General features: G+C 37.5%; 1 protein-coding gene across 1 annotated transcript in view; it reads right to left on the bottom strand.

Annotated features, from left to right (window-relative positions):
- WDR64 (WD repeat domain 64) overlaps positions 1 to 21,477 on the bottom strand; it is a 74,820-nt gene that overhangs the window by 34,738 nt on the left and 18,605 nt on the right. The window contains exons 7-11 of the mRNA XM_042796183.1: positions 19,664 to 19,693; positions 11,616 to 11,723; positions 9,297 to 9,511; positions 8,661 to 8,795; positions 5,862 to 5,941 (exon numbers count right to left, since the gene is read on the bottom strand). Coding sequence (XP_042652117.1) covers positions 5,862 to 5,941; positions 8,661 to 8,795; positions 9,297 to 9,511; positions 11,616 to 11,723; positions 19,664 to 19,693 — 568 coding nt within the window. The remainder of the gene's footprint in view (positions 1 to 5,861; positions 5,942 to 8,660; positions 8,796 to 9,296; positions 9,512 to 11,615; positions 11,724 to 19,663; positions 19,694 to 21,477) is intronic.

Here is a 21,477-nt window from a genome sequence, read left to right as displayed (position 1 = left end):
ACACACAATAAATGAAATAGCCACATTTTATATAGACTTCAGTTTGAATTATAGTTTTCTCTCAGCTTAAAGTGAAGTGCAGAAAGCCTAAAAAACATAGACTAGGAAGTTACATGCCCCAGGAGAACAATTACCCAACCTCAAGACTGGAATGCTCAGCTCAGTTTTGTTAACAAAGAGAAGAGCTCTTGTAGTCTGCTCTCCAGGGATCTTCCTTAAGCTTTTTCAACCTACTGTCACAGGTCAGTCCCTCGCTCCTTCTCTCTAGAAATCTGTTCCTTTCCTTCTTAATACAGTGATATTTAGGTTCATTTAGGAGCACCCCATCTCCCTTTTCCTCTATGAAGCATTATTGTCCTCTCAGTTAAATTGACTCTGCTGTTTATGTAGCTTCTTTCTAAATGAGAGAGGCTCACTGGAGAAATTATCTACTCTTAAAATAGCTACAACAGAAACTCATTTTGGTTTATGCCAGCTCATTTCACAAGTGTGACTGAGAATGCAACCATGCAAACACCTGTGCCAGCATGATGGGATAACTTCTGCATAGGAAATGGGTACTGTGGGTAAGCAGCTGACTGGCAGTAACTTCAGTGGGAACCAGTTTCTTTTCAAGGGGACTTTCAGGCAAAACTACTCTAGATGAGCTTTCTACGCTGTAAGCATGGCAGGAAGTAGCTTAAAAGGGCTATAATTGCACAAGTGGTTTGTGAAGCCCTTTTGGGTAGGGAAACTGCAGAAGGTGGTGGGCACCTGCTCACCTCCCCAGATGTTGTGTTAGGCTGTCACAGGTGTGTCCTGCGAGCTAGCAGAACCCTTGTGACCAGGACAGTATACGTTACTGAGAAACAAGACCATGGGAGTAAAACTCAGCTTGCAGACTTTTCATGAGGTCAACAGGAGGACACAAAAACTGGCCTCCAGTGAGACTGGTGAGATCAGCTATAATGTCAGAGGGAACTGCTTCAACAGCATGCCCTTTAGCAGCCCCAAATGGAAACTGTCATGTCTGAAAATGATGGTGAACTAGGCAGAAGCTGTTGACAGTATCTGACCAACTCAACTACTTGCTGCACTGTTGAGGAACAGGACCTTTCTTTGTCTTCCTAACTGCTCTGTTCTTTATATTCCTGAGGTGATGGCAGATGAATTAAGGTGAGGATAGTGCCCTTTAATTGTGGTGCAGAACCACTAATACATGTTACTTACTTAAGATATTAACAAGTGCCATTAAGAAATAAAACCTTTCCCTACGTTAAAAATACTGTCTGCTTCTCACATGAAATAGTGAATTAGTTTCAGTTCCTTTTACTGATATGGAGATAATGGTGGTTTTGGTTATAGGAGACGTGTTCTCTCCCCTCTTTCTGGGCTAATGTCAGATTGCCCTAACATTCACTGCTTCACTGGTACATTTGCTGGAACATTAATTTTCTCTGTGCTCCAAATAGGTCTCCAAGATTCAGAATGCTGACACAGAAGGCACAGGTACTAAGCACATTCAAGAAAAGTTTGAAGATGATCAATTATCTGTCTACATATCCGACAGCAAATTTTTAAGATTCTGTGAAATCAATGATTTGGATCATAATGAGCTCAGTTCAGCATTCTACCTTCCAAGATAAATAATTATGAAAGCATATGCTTAGGGGTTTTTTGAAAGTCAGATTCTATGACCACAGCTCCATTCTAGCTGGATGTTATGGATTTCAATACCTTCTTTGAACATGTGAGGCTTTGTCAAACTGTCTCCCTTGCTTACACAGTATTGCAATTCTCATGGTATTACAAGTCTGCCGAGATGTCTGCATTTCAGTGGTGTTGAAACCACCTTAAGAACAATAGCATTTTTGAATGGAAAAATGCTAGGCTTAGCTTGGCATCCTCTGATAAACTGGAAATGAAAAACATAACCCCTGGTTTCTTTCTATGCTGCTCCTTTCCCACAGAAGGAATGTTTATTTTTTAAAATAACTTGTCATTCCTTCAAGCCTGCCTTTTAAATAATCTTGGGTTATAATGGCTGCAAAACTTCAAAACAGTTAGACATCTGGTAAACTAACACAAGTTCATATGCTTATCATATTGATCAATGTCTCTTTCTTTTTTTGTTGTGCTGCCTTGTCTGTCTTCATATGTTCTTCTTAAATTTAGACTGAATCATAGAAAAGACTCTGCTATGTTTCTGAGGCCTAATATTACTGGAGTCCTGGGATATGATTTCTATAACTAGAATTCCTGGGAATTCCTGAAAATGTCAATACCAATGTATAGTGCCAGTAAAAAAAAAAAAAAAAAAATAAAAAAAAGATGTTACAAGTTACCTCACTTGTGCCAGGAATACACAAAGGATACAGAGCATGCACAGAGGACTTCCTTTTATCGGGCTAGATTTAGAAATTACTAATAGTTTTTCTTCTACTTTACTGCTCACAGGAGAACAATAGCTGGATTTGAAGAACTAATAGGGTTAGAAGTTGATGTACCATGTCATTTAAAACTCATCATCTACAGAGTTTATGTGCATACATAATTTGATTTTATCTGTAGCTGTTCCCTGAGGTGATGATTAAGACATAGTTGGAATTGAAATGGACACAGAATAAGTAGAAAACCGTATCACTTTACCATTCAACATAATATTAATGCAAAATGCTACACAGAAAAGATATTCTGAACTACTGTGGGCTCCATATTTTAGGCCACTATCAGGCTTTTATCTTTTTACTGGTTGAAGTCTAGCTTTTAGCATGAAAAGTGAACTCTGTACCAAGTTTGCTTTTATCTTTGTTATTCATTATTACAAATGTCAAATATCTGGAAGACAAAGTTAGGTTGTGTCACAGTACTGACAAACTCATGAGCATATTCAAATACAACTAAATAAGTGACGGAACAGTAAGGGTGTTAAAACATGACTTTTTTTAATAGTCACTTCCCAGTGTAATAATACATTGTAGTATTTTGAATACCATTTGTGTAAACATCTGGCTAGAAGACAATGGGTTGGGGATTAGTAAAGTGGTTAGCAGATTTATCCCCGCTGAATACTTTAGAAATTAGCCTGAAAACAAAGGTTGGATTTGTCTTTTAATTGCTGAAGGTGACATATAAACATAGCGTTTGCGAATGTTTGCGAATGTCACGAAGAAATCTAGGTATGATTCCTGAATTAATTACCTGCTCTGGTCTTTGATTTTTAGTGTATATTACAGGTAAAATTGCAGTCTTCCTAATCAACACAACTAGCCTATGTTAATTTTAAACAGTTTAATTCTCTCATTAACTGGATCATCAACATGCATTTCTCACCCAGACGAGAGAGAGATTGCTTTTAAGATACAGAGGCAAACACAGTGTGCTCTAGTCTTACTGACTGCTGTGACATTGTGGGCAGTGTATTTTATTAACAGAGCACTGAACTCTAAAGCTCAGATTTTGTAGACTTTAGTAGATGGATCTCTCAAGCACTATTACATTATTCTTAATTCTGGATACAGCTTCATAGTAGCCCCTGGCTGATCTAAACTTCACAGTGAAATTGAGAGATGATCCCACTCTGTCTTTATCTTTGGCCATGCATTCTCACTGTCCCCTGTGACTCTTAGTAATTCATCTCAGGAATAATTTCCTTTTGTGTTCAGTGGAAGCAGCAGGGCTAAGCACTGGCAGTGAAGGTGAGAGTCAGGAGAATGCATTTAAGTATCAAGATGAAGGCCAGTGGGTGAACAAGCAAGACATGATTCCAACTCAAGGGTATGTAAAAGTTATAATCCAGGAATAGACTGGAAGATTGTTAGAAGTAAGCCCAACTCTTCTACTTTTTCAAAATCATCATTACAAAGTCCTTGAACACAATATTATTAAACTTTTGTCATGTTGCCCGTGCTTTCTGTACTTCTTTGCAGTGAAAATCAAGACAAATTAAAATGCAGTGTTGAGAAAGCTCATCTCCTAAAATATTCTGCCTAGGTAGCTGTTTAGATGGGTCCGGCACTCCATGTCCAGCCTCCAACCATCACAGACAAATATGCAATCTATTCTTTTCAAAAATTTCAAGCTCCATTTTAAACTGAGAAGGATATTTCTTTCTGCAACCGCCACTATTCAGAAGACTCTTCCAGAACATCTTTGCTCTAATTTTTGCTCTAATACATGTTTTCTTGATATTTTTATATATAGCAATGGCATTCCTTGTTAATTGTCATTTTGCTAGGTTATATAAAATACACTTTTTAGTCTCTGCGTCATAGGTTTAATCTCTATGTGATAGGTTTCCTCCACCCTTTTTCCATATTCAACTAGTCTTTCTCAAACATGGCTCACATCAACCTTACAGTGGACTCCAGTAAAGCAGAGGTTTTACTAGGGTAAAATTCAGAGAAGCTAATGACTTGTTACCTGCAGAACAGATATTTCAACTAACACTGGTACCTAGGGCAAGTATCGTTGCATGATTGCCCTATTCCTATGCTCTGCCGTGTTTATTGCTGGTAACTGTCAATGAGGAGATAGCGGGATAAGCACACCTTTGCTCTGGCCTACCATAGCTATTTTTATTTTCTTAGAAAGTTTATCCAGATTTTTCTCTTCTTCTGCTATTTCTGTAAGAAGAATTTTCAGTGTGTAACAGAGTCTTTTATTAGTTCCTTTGTAATTGACCTTCTGTCCTATTCAGACACTTCACCTTGGTTTTATCACTACAGTAAAATCCTCCAGTTTGACCTGAAGGAAATACTAATCCCATTCTGTTTTATAGGGCCTCCCTACTTCATGCCATCAGTAAATTTCTCCAGACTACTTTTTGTGACAAGGAAATCAATGTAAATAAGATCTCCTCCAAGGCTAAACTTCAGAATTTTCACTAATAACTTTCCCATAGCCCTATTGCTTTCCCTTTAAATCTTGTGTCTAGAAAATCAATAGAACTGTCTGATATTTATTTTGGTATCTGTCACAGTCTTCCCTTTGATAAACTGCTACAATTCAACTCGAATTGCATTATTTGCCATGTCTAGGTTTTTTGTTTTTTTTTGTTTTTTTTTCAAATATATTTTACTGTTTTGCATATTATCAAGGCTGGATAACAGAGCCTTGGACATTTTTTTTTATTTCTTGGTGAATATAGACATAAGAACTGCTGTGTTTGCTACTGCAATTTTTAACAAAGTTTTAAGCAAGATCTCATACTAAAGACTTGGAGACAGGCAGCATCAATGTCCTTCCAGGGCACCACCCTGTCAGACAGAATATACAAACAAGACTGCTGCCATACTCCAGCCACATTTCTGCAGCAAAAAATATGATCACTGCAAAAGAAAGGCTCATGAAATTATTGAATAACATGGATGAAATGGATGTAAGAGTGCAATTTCTGCAGTCTGCTTTGGGAAAAAGAATGAAGAGTAAAGCTTTGGGGAAATGTGATCAGAGATGAGCAACAGAAAGCGGTAAGATGATTGCTTAAGATAGAAAAGGATGGTTAAAGGCTAATAGGAAGGGATGGGAGCACTGCTGATACTGCAAAGAGTAATGTGTATAACCTGGCCAAGACAGTCACCACCATGACTTGGAAAGGCGCCCTAGAGTAATTCAACATACTGTTTCTCCTGGTTTATTATATAAATAACATGATGCTGGAATCAAATCCAGACCGAGCCCTTGAGACAGTCCTGCCAGGAAGTATATCTTTCCAGAGTGAACCTCCCAGCAGTTACAAGCAAGACTTCTGTCTCCGATCATTTAAAGCAGAAGCCATTACTTAAATTCTTAGGATACTAACTCAGCTTATTTTATCTTATTTAACTGGGAAAAAAAAATTCACAACAGAACAATCTCTTGAAAAAAACCCCAGTACTTACCCCCGGTGACAATGACTTTTGCTTTTCCACAGTATGTGAAGGCATTGACTCCTCCAGGGACAGAAAATTCCTTTACAGGTCTGTAATCATTAATAAAACAGTTAATCAGGTAAGAAAAATTAGGAAAATACAGTCTACAGTCATTTCACCTTACTTTTCTGTAGTATACAGAATAGCTGTTTGCATAATGTATACAATCACTTACTAAAAGCAAATTGATTTCTAATCATATAGACTTACAGTGATACTAGCATCAATAAAACAGAAACAGTGTGCGCTTTCCATTAAAGTAATAAATCTCTGACTTAAACACCTGCATCCTTTATCAGTCATACTCCAAAGAGAATCCTAAAATGGTAGCTGTTGCCAAAGTAAGCCTTTGTCTGGGTGCTTAAAGAAGTTCATCACTGAGGAAAAGTATCAAATCAATTGCCTTTGTTTCAGACGTGGAAGTCTACTGTGGCCTCTATTTTGCACAAAGTAAGTGCACTTCCTTTTCTGCTGCTTACGTATAATGTATTGTATAATGCATAATATCTATTTTATGTACTTTGTGCTGTATAATAACATGAAAAGACTGTAGGTTTCTGAAACTCAACTGAATTGTTCTCTTGTGTTCACTGCTAAAGCACAGGAATTCAAACAGCCAGCACAGACAGAGATTGACTCAGTGTCCGTTCAAAACTCATCCTTTAAGCAATTTCTGCTTGTTTCTCCATGTTTTATACATTGCTGCTAATGAGTGAATATTTTCTTGATTTTTGGATTCAGATATAGCATGGATAACACATATCACTCCCAGGAAACAATGGCTGTCAGTGTAAATTAGCCATACAGAATTACATGAGTACCTGTTTAAATTTTTTCTTTGAAATCCAGACAAGCAGGTAGTTCATTTATTTTGGGCCAAAGAATAACCATTAATACTGAAAACCATAACTGAAGATGACAGTAAATTTGACAAAAGACTCTGGAAACTGAGGATTCATGAATGAGATTGATTTTTCTAGGCAGGTGTAAATAAAAGGCCATTCAACCCCTACTACTTACAGGCAGCAGAGCTTTCTTTCCAGAGCTCTAATGGAGGGGTCTTCATTCTCTTGATGGTATAAAAGAGCAATTAATTGATTTAAATGTGTGTTTGACAGATTTCCTCAGGAATTGTCATATTCTACCTTTAATTCGTAATTTTAATACTTCTATATAACTGTCCATTGGCTCTTTAATGAACAGTCTTGATACTCTTCCAACATCAGTGTGAATAAGGAGTTATGGCAGTGTGAAGTCCTGCCCAAGTCATGGCCTTCCAAGAGAAGCACGCTGTGATGCCACCCACACCTCTCTTTTTTTCGATACTTTACACGAAAAGATTATAACTGCTTGTCAGCCATTATCCACAAAGAAACTTAACAGTCACACTGGAGACAAGCTATATTGCATCCCTCTTCAAGCACACTAACAATTGCTTGCTGCGAAGTTAATTGGGGAAACTTATGTTGTTAGCACCAGTAAATCATATATTTCAACCATAATTACTCATGGAATGGGCATTTCAAAGTGATTTGATCCATAGCTATTTTTAGGGCTATTAATTTCATTTTAACAGCTGTGTAATTTTTCAGTTGTCTAAATACAATTTCATTTAGCTGCTGCATGAAACTGCTTAGAAAAATGTATCTTTTGCAACTGGAGACATAGTTATAGTCAGCATTAAATGAAAAAGACCTATCAAGATATTTGCAGTTAACGTTCTGTATTAGAAACAGTGTATGGTGGTAGCATATACTCTTTAGACTATACTTTTGGCTCTGCAGTCTTTGTTTCCTTTCTCCTCAAATTAATTCAATTTTTCCAAAACTCCCAACAAAATCAAGCAGGATTTCTCAGCTTTTCTCCTGACACAGTATGTGACCTTGGACAACCTATAATTATTTCATATTTCACTTTCCCCGTCCACATCAGACATACAATACTTATAAAACCTAAAGTTATTGGATTGATGCAATATTTACTATGTGAATATTTATGGTCTGTGTTATACAAGAGATAAGACAGATTATAATTGTTGCTACTAGCCTTAAAAATCTATTAGTCTCTGGATGTACCTCACAGAGGAATTGTGAAGCTGACCTAATGTTTACAGTGCTTTGAGATATTTGAATGAAAAGTTTTATCTACAAGTTATTTACAATTCCTTTCTACATCAAAATGTATTTGTATTATTTATTTTTTAATTGGACTATAAATTCTTCTAAAATCACAAACTAGTAAGGCTTGGAATCAGCTATAGCACTGGTGGGCCATGTGAATAAGTATATGTATATAGCACAAATAAGGAGGCCACAACCTCTTTCCTGCTGCACAGCAATTAATTTCACAGCCCTCAGAATAAATTGCTTTCTTGGTTTAAGCCTGTGTGACTGAACCTTGTGAAACTGAAACTGTAAATGAAACTTAGTTAAATATAAATTTTAAATGAGTGAATAAGTGATATACAGGTAACAAAGCAATCAATTTTCTAATGAAAATTTGCCTGCTGAGGAGAAGTTGGAGCAAACAACATTGCCAATGTAACTTATTTTTAAGTGTTGTAAGTAATAAACACATGGACAGTCCTTTCCTATATCAAAAGTTAACAAGCAAAATGGTCAGGTATTTAAATAGTTGTATTTTTGTTTGTATTAACAATATTTACAGAAAAGACAGCTTCAATACAACAGGATGGCATTTTGCAAGGCACTGACATCATGCAGAGTTATAAAGCAAAACATCTATTTTTTTCGGCTGTCATATACTTACAAGTTGTCCTTTAGTCGTTTTATGTCATCCAAAACAAATGAATGAACGCTGTCTGAGGAGCAGGATCCAAAACATTTTAGGTCAGAAATATACTTAACTTTCATAACCCAGTCATCATGTAGTTTGCGTTTAACACTAGGGATATAAATTGAGATGTTATTAGGATATACTAGCATTTAATGTAATATGCCCTTAGGTGGACAGGGATTTTGTCAGTGAGATTATATGCAACCAATGCTAACATTTAATATCCAGGGCAGATACAGAACCACACTTCCAGATCAAAAGCAAGCAGAGATGAAGTTGCAGATGAATCATGCGCTTCCCTAGTCACAATTAGGCTTCATTCTAATTGGGCACAGTAAAGCTGTGCCTCTGTCAAACTGGATAACAGCAGCTGTGAACTCTTCCCTAGAATTTTACTCTGCAGCCTCTCTGTTGTAAGATCTCCTACATGAAAATGACTTCACACAACAACAAGCAAATCATACTTACTGCAGTTTGAAAAATTATTTTCTTTGTTAGGTGGGGTTAATTTATACACAAAAACTAATCCTACACTAGGCCACAGAAAAAAACAAATTAAAAAAAAAAAAAAAAAGCCAAACTGATAATATTTTATCATAAGCAACTTACATGTTAAAAGATTTGGAGTTCAAGACCTGGACTTGTGACTCTTTTTTGCCTTTATATTGTTTCAATCCAAAGTGATCTCTGGTCACAGTAAGCAGGTGAACATAACCCTTATCATCTCCCATTAGGATATCATCCTTGGCCAGGTGATCTGACATAGTCACCGTGCAAACACAGAGCAGACTATTTGCCATTGGTTTGATGATAAAGCAATTATTCTGTGAAATATAGATAGTTTATTAGATATTGCATACGAGCCCTTAAGTTGACCGAACATATGAGGCTTATCTACTTAGATCAGCATTCAGTTATTGACTTTGTTTTTCTGAGGTCCCTCTGTGACAGCTGTTTCATGAAAGATCAAGTGAAGTTAACTGCAAACTTTAAGGATTTCAGTGAGGCTTTATTTCATAGGTAGCCTTTTCCATTTCAGTGAGGAAATAATTACAAATTTTAGGGAGGATCTCACCATGCTAGCTGGGATGGTGTGTTTGCTAAGACTGTATATGGTTTCCTGTTCAAAATTAAGATGCTGTCTAGAAGAAAATGGGAAATAGCCAAACTGAAAAATTATTTAAACCACAAAATGCAGCAGTAACAGAGAGAAGAATTATATCAGAATCCCGGTTATTAATACAGCCTGGGAATACCAAGTGTACTTATATGGGCAGGTGTTTCAATTTTTAGGAATTGAGATAGTGGGAATGAATACAGCTGCAAGTCTTTGTTGTATTTTGCTGGGCTGAGGAGGCCTGGGAATGGGATTTTGGGTCATCTGCATTATACTGTTTATTGGTTCTACTGCCTGACTCCATCTGTTATTCGATTAAAGCATCCTTGCCAACCTAAACTGGCAACGGTTCACATGCCATAGGAATTAAGTGCTTCACTGTTGTCTGTAGCACAGAAACATTAAAGAGACACAACACAGATATAGAACTGTCCATATATTATTTCTGTGGTCTCAAAAGAAAGCTGCTCCTATTCAGAGACAGGACACTTTCAACTCTCACTGATGTAATGACTGGAGAAAACCTTGAGAATAATGAGTGGAGAATAAATTTTTGAGCCTTCCTTCACAGGAGTCCAATTACATCAACAGAAAGACTTTGACTGATTGGTCTGAGCTTGGGGAGTGGTCTTTTAATCATAGAAGCATAGAATCATGGAATATCAGATTGGAAGGGACCTTAAGGATCGTCTGGTCCAACCTTTCTTTACAAAAGCACAGTCTAGACAAGATGACCCAGAACCCTGCCCAGCTGAATCTTAAAAGTGTCCAACGTTGGGGAATCCACCACTTCTCTGGGGAGATTATTCCAGTGTTCTCCTTGTGAAAAATTTTCCACTTGTGTCCAACTGGAATCTCCCCAGGGGTAACTTGTACCCATTACCCCTCATCTTTTCCATGTGACTCCTTGTAAAAAGGGAGCCTCCATCTTCTTTGTAGCCATCTTTTAAATACTGGAACATGGTGGTAAGGTCTCCCCTAAGTCTTCTTTTCTCAAGGCTGAACAAACCCAGTTCTCTCAGCTTTTCCTCACATGGCAGGTTTCCCAGTCCTGTGATCGTCTTTGTGGCCCTTCTCTGGACCCTCTCCAGCCCGTCCACATCTTTTTTGTATAGTGGGGACTAAAGCTGAGAACAAAAAAAATAATCCCAAGGCTTGATCTTATGCTAAAAATATTTACTTTGCTTCTTCTCATTTTCTCAGCCAGCTCAGAATTGCTGAGAAAAGTCCCAGGAACAGGAGGAAGAAGTGAAGATATGGGTCAGAATTCCTTGAAAAAGCTGTATTTTGTAACAAGGCATTGAAGAAAACTTTAACAGTATGGATACACACTATCAACATCAAGATGCTTTTGCTCTTGGAAAGTCCTAAACAAAATGCAGGATCTGAAATATTTTCTTTAAATCAGGAAGTTACCTCAAAAGAGTCTATGTTAAATTCCTTGGAAGACCTGTCCCTTGATTCTTAATAGATTCTGAGATATACATATGCACATGTACACACATTAGATACACATGTGCACACGTATGCATTAGATATACATAGAAAATAAATTCTTTCAGGGGTAGTTTGCAACATAGTACAAAATTTTCCTCCTTCTTCCAAGTTTTTAAGACACTCTAGTAACACACATTTGGTGTGGAAAGGGTACTCCTTCTTTAGTATAAATTCCACTGTTTTATTGAGTTCTTACAAAGACAAAAGTTAATGCCTACATCCTGTTAGACAAAAGGAAAGTGAGTGTATATTGAAAGCAATGAATAATATTTTTCAGGATTCCTCTTTAACATTTGCCTGATCCAACACAATACCTGACTCCTTTTTGATTTATAGTCCCAGACAATGACTGTTCTTTCAGTTACAGCCACGACACATTTCAGCTGAGGCAGGAAATCACATCCAGTGATCCAAGCAGTATCCTGATGAAAATAAAAGGGTAGCTAAAGAAGGATTTTCTCTATAAATTTATAAACTTCTCTGTCATTTAAGTATATATTCTAAACCCTCTCCACATAAATCCCATATACTCTGCACTAGCAGCTGCTAGGTTCAGCCCCAGCTAAGAGAACTGTGAGTTCTAACTCCAGGAACAGCTCATACATGAAGTTACAGAGGCGCCAGGCTCAACCTCTGTTGTCAGTGACTCACCTCAGATGTACAGATGTTGCACATGAGGACACAATACATATATACTGTTAGTTGAACTGTAATGACACTCTGAAAAAAGCACTCTGAGCAGAGGAAATTTAAGATAAAACATCCATGGTAAAGCAAATTAAACTTTTACTTAGACACAGTTTAGTTCAAAACAAAAGAAAGTTAAAGGCAGTCAAAATTTCAGCTACAGTAGCACAAACCCTACTGAAATGAATGTTTATAAAATAAGCAATTTGTATTAAATAATTTTCATTTTTCCAATAGGTAGATCTAATATTTTCAAAGATATACATCTGCCCATATTAATCTATCATTCAAATACAGTTCCAATTATACAGGTTTTAATGTAAAATAATTTCTCTTGCAAAGTGTAAGATTAGAGACTCAAATTCACTACCACACTTGCCAGAATTTTGTTTTTTGTTGAAACATTAATAGCTGTTTGGGTTTTTTCCCCAAAAATGTAATAGACCTTCCTAAATGAGAGTGGGATTGAAACAGAATATGCTCCATTTGCTACGTCTGCCATGACACAATTATCTATTACATTAAAATAATGCAGACAATTTATAAAATAACAATGACCAAAACATCTTTCTTTTCTAGATTACAGTCACAAACATTTGACACAGAGTTAAACAACACTGTTACTGTAGTTCTTCAAGTAAGCTATACCTACCTGTAACCTCCAAAAAACTAATGCCAGTGGAAGTACTGGATAAACTGCTAAAACAGGGACCTATGTTGCTAAAGAGTTTACATCCAGGAAGTGAGTTAGGAAGCAAAAAGCACAGTACTAAACCCATAGTGAACCAAAGGCAGCTGCTGACATTTCTACTTTTATTTCTATAGTGTACACAGTATTGATTTTGCTGCTAGTTTAAAGGGTCCAAAATCCTGACAGAGTGATGTCAACACTGTTGCAGGAGAAAGCTTCTTTCCTTGCTAATGGCCTGTAGGAAAGTGGTAATACATTTACAAGGATTTCTTGTGCTGCCACGTAAACATGTGGCAAATGTCAGTCCTGCAGAAGCCTTACGAATTGCTTGGTAATTTTTATGAAAGACTTTGTTAACTCTGGCATTTTGGGGTCTTTACTATAGTGTTAGATAACAATGACTAACTGGTGTGAAAAAGCTGATTTTACATTTGTAATTAAGCTACTATTTTGTAGTGCTGGCTTTTGATGACGCAGTCAAAGCAACAGAGCTGCATCTTGCAAAGATTTTGCAGGCTATCACATGCAGTGAGATGGTACAGAGGCAAAAGGGAGATCAAAACTAAGCAGTAAGGAGAATCTTTGCACTTGACTGTTCACAGAGAAAATCTAAGGGGCAGATGTCACTTTGCTTTCTTTTTTGTATTGTAGTTGAATTTTAGGCAATAAAACAAGCACTGATGAAAGAACTTAAAGCATCGATACCAAAAACATTATTTCATATACTTAACCCAGAAATACAACCAAGAATCTCTGATATTACTTTGAAACAATTAAAAAAAAAACCAAATCACATTACTGGACAGCTATCTGCGAAGGCATGACTAGTCCTTTTTTACAGATCAAATGCCCCCTTCCATGAAAAGTTCTGTCCCCCATATATGCTGTCCTAGTAATGGATCTTTCCAAGTCAGTCAGTATATGCTTTAAGAGGGGACTTATCCCAGTTGAACACAAAGTATTTCTCAGCTATTTGGGACAAACAACTCCTTTACCTTGTGAGGATAATCTTGGAAGACAGATGAAAGTCAGATCTCTGAAAACAGTTAATGAAGAATGAGTGGGAAAGGCTAGACGTTAGCTTGGCAACTCAAGGGAAACATCTTCATCATACTTAAATGTCTTTAAGGCATGTTAGCTCAAGGCTACTATTCTGTTTTCCCATACTGAAGGTCAAATTCAAATACTTTGAGAACATAGAACAGAGTGAAAATGGCTGTTGTCATTTGGACTGGCATGGGATATTCTTCTCTCGGGGCACAATTTACTAATTCTAACAGAGGAATTAAGCAAAATATTAGAACAATGTTGTTCATATGTCCAGCAGTGAGCTAGTTTCCAGACATGTTTCTCTAAATGTCTCAAAGAGCAAATGTCTTCCTTTGACCCCTGCCTCAAGGCGCACTATCAGTTTAACGTAAGTTTACTCTCCTGAAGCTTTCATCCAAAGGAGCTAGAGCTCACCTTTTCAGCAGCCTCTGAAGGTCTACCTGCATGTAAAAATGCACTGGGTATTTACTGGGTGCTGGCACCTGACACTGAGACATTTACATTTTCCTTTCAGCTGAGGTCAGAGCTCTTTCCACCAGATAGAATAACTGAAGAGCAAAAGCTAGATCCTTTCTCACTGATGATAGAAAAAGATGGCAGAGACCCCCTGCTCCTTTGAAAATTTGATATAGCCACTGGACTTAATGAATTTATTTTAGATTTTCATGCACCACAGGTAAGTGAGATTCAAGCTTTCACATCCAGGAAAAATGAGAAACATTTAACTTTCCACAACTAAGCAACTAAACTTTACAAAATTTACTTATTTTCTTAGTTACATTGGAGTCTAAGTTAGTCCATATACTTACACTTTACAGGGCCTTAATTGTGTCTGCTTCCCCCAATCTACAGAATAACTTTGGTTCCAGTTTTATTAGGCAGTTCTGGATATCAGTTTCTCCCTCACTATTCTCTCCATGTAGCTAACGATGCTGAGCCACCAAACAGGGTATGAGCATGGGCTTCAGCTTCCCTCTCTTGTCAGTGTCTGTGACTAGAAAATCAAACTTTCAAATGAGAACTTGGCAGTAGTTAGTCCCTAGGTGAATGAAACAAGGAACAGGCACCCATGCATCGCTATGTAAAGGTGCTTTAAGGCTTAGCATGTTCTCACGGAAAATCCTTCTCTCATAGGGTTAAGGACTATTACTCCCCTAAAGAACTAGCAGTGAAAAGGAAACACATGTTGGAATGATACCTGCTTTCTATTCTGTTTTTGCTCCACATAGGAACAGCTCTGTCCTCTAACTCACTGAGGGAAGGGCCTGCTTGCAGTTAAATAAACATAGAAAAAAAATAAGTTAACATTTAAAAAACAGTCAATTGAGCTTGATCTTTCTTTTACAGTGAAGTATCCTAGCCATTGTACTGTAGCATCCACTGGCTTAGAGACATGATTACCATTAAGATACTGTTTCACTAAAAAGGAGAGAAAAACTGACAGAAATAACCTAAGAAGCATTAAAACCACTTCTGGTTTGAAGAGTAAATAAGAATGTGTGTTCATATGAAGTTTTATTTGCAAGACCTATACAAAGTCTACATACATCAATTTATGTCTAATACACATACAAATAAAACTATATGGTGTACAGATTCAAATTTTCCTTACCACATCTGAAATGCAATGAACTTTTGAGTGAAGACATAAAGACATAGGTAGAGAAGCAACGAACACTCCAACAGAAGGAAAAGGTTGGCCAAGACAGAATCTCTCTTGTAGGATTCTCCTCTCTATAGAAGATAACTATTTCTAATTACTAACTGGCAGTCTAAAAATGTATCAGAAAAAATGATGTTTCAACACATGACATGCAATTTGTATATGCCAGCAGAAAGTAAGAATTAGTAAAAAGTACTCCGGATCTATCCTCTTCTTTCTTTTTGCATTATTTATAGGCACAGTCATACTTGATAATATAACAGCAAAAGTAGAAAAAAATGTGCTTATTGCACCAGTTTATTTGGAGTTGCAGTCAGGGAAAGACCCATCATAGAGAAATTGAAGTTTCTGCGATCGGGCAGCAATAGAAGTGTCTTCATGTATATAACTGCTTTTTTCTTATCCTAAGACAATTTGCACTAAATTTGTCTTTAATAATTCTGGTGAAATTACTTAAATTACATCAAAGATCAGTGGTTATAAAGCCCTGGAGAGACCACTATAATAACTGTTTGGCTTCCTGCATAGCATGCTCTGGAGACTGTCCACTGAGAAGGTTAGAGCCTAACAGAGACAGAGAGGTTGTTTGGGTTAGCTAGCACTGACTTCCAGGCCAGTTCTTGTTTAAGGACCTCAGCCTGTGGATAAACAGGCGGTGTAAACAGCAAAGCATGGTGCTTTATCCTTAAGATCCAAAATGAAAGTTCCTGACCACAACAGGCTCCTAGTGTGGCTTGAGACTACTCAGAAACGAATAGTATGAAAGTCCTGAAGAGAGCAATGAACAAATTAATAGATTAATTTGATACACTGAAAAGTGGCTAATAGAAGAGAGTCTGCCAGTAACTGTAAGGAAAACATGCTGCCTTCGTTCCAGCTTTAGAGCAAAGGCTACAATAATTTCCTTCTTAGTGCTGCCATACTTGACAGACAAACAAGGCAGCTGCACCAGATCAACCTTTTCATTATTCCCTTGTTCCATCCTGTCACTCAAGGGTTCTATCTTCACTCTCATTCCCAATACAGTTTCTGTTCCAGCTTGTCTGGCTCACGCACTGGGTCTGTTTATGATTTTCTATGCTACATTTAAAAGACATTTCAGTTCCATTCTTCATGAGAAATGTCTTGTTCACTACTAGTATTCCCATCATCTTTTAATGATTCTATGCTGACTACTATTTTTGGGTCCTGTCAGATGGAGAATTATTAACCCATGCACTCTAGTGTTTTTTTCAGTGATCATACATTTTAAACAGAAATTCATATGGTACTAAGTCAAATACTGAACAGAGTTTTAAGCGTATTATATTTATGCCTCTATTCTTTTCACTCAGTCACACAATCCCATCAAGAAATGAGATCAGGTTTTCTTGAAGTGACATGTTCTCCCTAACATCCCTGGAACAAAACAGTATATGATCTGTACTCATAGTTCATGTTCCATTTATAACATCATGATGCTGGGAAAGTTCTAATGGCTGCAGTCCACTTGGTTTTATTTCTAGAATGACTGCGTTTCTCAGCCTTTCTAGCTCACTATCCTCAGGGCCACGACCTCTGTCGCTCTGTGGAGTAAGTCTGTTCTGAAACACCTTAAGAATGAGAACAATGAATGGAAGAAGGTAAAGGAACCTAAGGATTGTTCTGCAATTTGTTAGCCACCCTCTATACACATCATTGTTTATCAACAGATGGAAAGTTTGGAGTCTGATAACTTGTTTTTGAATTCAGTACCTTATTTCATTTGCACAAAGAAGCATACAAATATATAGCTTGGTCAATTAACTAATGCCAGTACCTATGATGATGTTAAACAAATGAAAATGGCATAATAACTGTAGTGAGAAAAGAATGGGCTGTTATTTCTGCTGGTCCAAAAAAGAGAAATGTAAGCCCTGCAAGGCAAAGGCAGCTTTCTCTTTTTAGCTATTCAGAAATTAATCATAAGGTATTATTCATAGTGGTACATTATAACCACTTGGTGCTGAGGTCTTCAACTAGTATAGTTCACCATACCTTTAATAAATAAATGGTGGGTGATGACTCACAGTCACATAAGATATTGTCCTTTGATTTTTAATAATTGTTTAGATAAAAGCTATTAAAATTCAAAGCTTCAGTTTTAATAACCCTACTTTATAATAGAAAAACCGTGAACCAATTCTAGAGATATATCAGAGAATCCCCAAGTTAATAAATTTAATAGCATCATACATTTCAGCTGTCTGCAAAGTAGCATTTATTATCTCAAAAAAATCCAGAGTTTTATTTCATTGCAATCTGGGATAAGAATATAAAATTTCAATTTTAAGAACAAAATAGCTTAAATCATGTTCTGCAAGCATCAAGAAGTTCTGAAACCTCAAGCCCAGAGATAGCCATTTTGATTCTATTTTCAGTGCAGTAGTTAGAGGAAGGATGAGAAGAAAGTAAATTGGCTAAGGACAGGACCGTTCAGTGCAAACACTTAAGAATGTTAGATAAGATCGCCTATTCCCGAACACAAGGCAGAGCACAAAGCAAAGAGGCTAATTTTTAACTAGACCACCTGAAAATGTCACAATCCTGATACCAAAAAAGTGAATATAACAACAACTAAAATAACACGGCATCACCAAATACTATTAAATCTGTCAGACACAGAGTCAGAAGGATTTCATAAGGTTGTGGGCATGAGTTTTTCTTTTCTCTTCACTAACCCTCAGTTCCTCAGTCAATTAAATGTCCCTGGGAAGCCAAAGATTTTCCCCCTGAAAGACTTTACACCCTATGGTAGAGACTGCCATGTTCAGCAGTAATGATCCCAACCAGTCCAGTGATCCCCAGCAGCAATGATCTTCCATCCCAAAGGGGAGGAATCCAAACTATTTCTAACCTACCTCTTCCTTTCCCTGGGGAAGGCTGGAAACGTGGAAACATTTCGGCTGAGAAAGGATGGGAGAGTGGCATGCAACAACAGGGATAGCAGATCAGGCTAGGCCACACAGATCTGGTGCCGTGCCGAACAGAAGTGGGTGCTCACAGAATACTAAACAGTGTTATTGGTAGATACTAAAACTACCAGTATTGTATTTGTTTGGAATCACAATCCTAACAATTATGGTATTGCACCATGATACTGAGAGATACCATTATGTTACACATACCTTCCTTTCATAGTTTTTATGGCAGAGATGTCCTTCAACGGTGCCTAATTCTGCCATGGCTGCCAAGTATTGACCTACTGCCACAGCAAAAAGACCTCCACATCCACTGAGGAATCATTCTAAGATTGGTGCTTAGTGTTCAGGGAGGAAAAGAACCCTGCAGCCACATGCTGCCCACTGCAGCATCAGGCTGGTACTCCAGCTTCTTCCAGCTCCTTCCCCTTGGTGTCTCTGGGGACAAGCACCAAACATTGTTCTGATCCCACCTTTGCATATTTGGACTTGGAAAGTTGTTCCTACAAACAAAGTACTAAAATTCACTCCTGTAACGCAGCTGTAGGAGGAAATCCAAGCTGATTCTAGTCAAAGTTTCCAAAAGTCAATAGGTCCCACAGTTTATCTCTCTGCATTGATTCCACAGATTGGATTAGTCCTCACAATAAATTAAATGCAATGCAGGTCCAGAGCTGCTTCCTGACTTGGAGTAGTAGGGCCTGCGGTCTGGAGTACTTCTACTGCATTTTAGAACATACACAATATACGAGAGATAATCAACAAAATTCACTGTCCCCTAGCACAGGATACCTACATGGACTTTTAGGACAAGGCATCATGCCACTTTGTTAAGACTGATGACAGTTCTCTTGTCTGCAGGTCATCTGAAGGAAGCTCATTACCTAAAATCTGCAGTGATACTCCCAGGGTAATAAAGAGCTTTCAAAGTATATACTGTGTAGCCAGCCAATCTACTTAGCAAGATGCAGAACTGTTTTTCATTAATGAACTTATAACTTTTCTTGTTTAAATTTTAAAGTGACAATTGAAATGTTGATCTTAGAAAAAAAAATTCTGGAAAGGTAATGGGTAAAGGAGAATTTGGTAGAAAAAGCAACATTTATCTGAGGTTTCTTTTTATCAGAGGAAAGAAATCAAGTTACTTAATTGTTTCTATAATTGAAAGGAATAAACTGAAACTGTTTGACCTATGGCACCCTATGAAAAAATATGCAGAAGTCTCAATGTTGAAAGTAGAACTAGAATAATGCTCAGTTTCTAATTATTTCCCTTTAATACCTGCTGATTTTTAATTAAAATGATTTAACAGAAAGAGGAAAATGAACTTACTTCAACAGTGATAGTTGCCAGAACCCTCATCTGAAAAAAAAAACCAAAAATACGTTGTCACAATAACAAGTTAGCTATCAAATTAAACGTCTGAACACAGCCAGCTCTCCTGTATCCCAAGCAGAACAGAACAGCCAACAGAAACAGTTCACACAAGATCTGAGAAAGACCTTTAACCTACTTACTGTCTGTTCCCCCATACATAGTGAGGAACTTAAAACCTCTCTTTCTCTCACGGTTGTTTCATGGCTTGTTTGTTTGTTTTAAATTGAGATATTGAAATGAGTAAAAAAATACCCATTTTTTACCGTGGAGTACAGATCAGCTGATCTTCTGATGGAATTGTGTTTCTAATGGTCCTTCACAGTTAGAACAGCTTCAACTCCTCTAAGATCTAGTATGTGCCATAGGAAAACCCAGGCTAATGCTGGCTCAGATGACATGTTAACTACTGCCAGCAAAATGCCGGTAAGGGTAGCACTTTAGGCTGCAAATAGGAGTACCCATATTGCTACAAATCTTTCAGCAAAGGTAACTACTGGTGGACAGCGTAGCATGTGACTTGAAACCTGAAGCGTTCCAGTGCTTGACAACCCTTTCGGTGAGGACATTTTTCCTAATATCCAATCTAAACCTCCCCTTGTGCAACTTGAGGCCATTTCTTCTTCCCCTATCACTTGTTCCCTGGGAGAAGAAACTGACCCCCACCTCGCTACCACCTCCTTTCAGGTAGCTGTAGAGAGCGATAGGGTCTCCCCTCCGACTCCTTTTCTCCAGGCTAAACAACCCCGGTTCCCTCAGCCGCTCCTCATAAGACTTGTTCTCCAGAACCTTCACCAGCTCCGTTGCCCTTCTCTGGACACGCTCCAGCACCTCAGTGTCTTTCTTGGAGTGAGGGACCCAAAACTGAACACGGTATTCGAGGTGCAGTCTCACCCATGTTGAGAACCTGCTGGTCTACACATGAACATTTCTTTGCCTTCACTTCAATTTCTGATAGCTGAAGATATGTAAGGGAACACGGGATTTCTCATCACAGCAGCCAGGGTTAACAAAAGTCTCCAAGCCCTCTTTTAGACAATAATTAGATTCACTAGCAATTTACATAGCGGATGATGGTAGCCTGTCACTGGTGAATAGGAGATGATCTTGAAAGCTATCCTGATGTATACAGACTAAATGAAGCAATCTTAATGCCATCTAACATGACTGACACTAACTATTTGCTGATTAAAAATCTGATTAATTCTTATTTAACTGAAGTTTAAGAGATCAACAAGCAGTGATATGGTTTGTAACCTCTTTATTTTTCCTATTATTATCTGTAAATTAGGGGTTTTAAAAAGTTTTTAACTATTCTCAGTTTCTACCCAGTATCAAATAACAACTTCTTGTCTAGACTGTCAACTGACTCCAAGGATATAACACACCCATTAAGGAAATTGTCAAGTTATATTTGCTTTTTGAATAGCAAAGAGAGTAATACTGAGCTGATCTTGTGGAAAACTTGGTTGCACTGGACATCAATTTACCCCAGGGTGAATTAACAGAATATGGTCCTGTCTCTGCCTCCACATGCATGTTTCTTACCAGTCAAATGCCCCAGAAGTGGCACAGTTAAAATTCATATTATATTAGGTTCATTATTTATATCTGACCAAGTATTATTTTTTCATGTACATGGAACACACTGACTTCTGTGGGATATATGTACATCCAAGAACATCATATGTTTAATAATCCTAAAAATGGAACAATCATACATAAATAAGCCTCTCTGTCTATTCATCAATGCACTGCTCGAGCTCATATTT

The sequence above is a fragment of the Tyto alba genome, unplaced genomic scaffold (assembly GCF_018691265.1).
Source record: "Tyto alba isolate M040663 unplaced genomic scaffold, T.alba_DEE_v4.0 Super-Scaffold_22, whole genome shotgun sequence".
In the NCBI taxonomy this organism is placed as follows: domain Eukaryota; kingdom Metazoa; phylum Chordata; class Aves; order Strigiformes; family Tytonidae; genus Tyto; species Tyto alba.
This window is presented reverse-complemented; position numbering and strand designations above follow the sequence as displayed.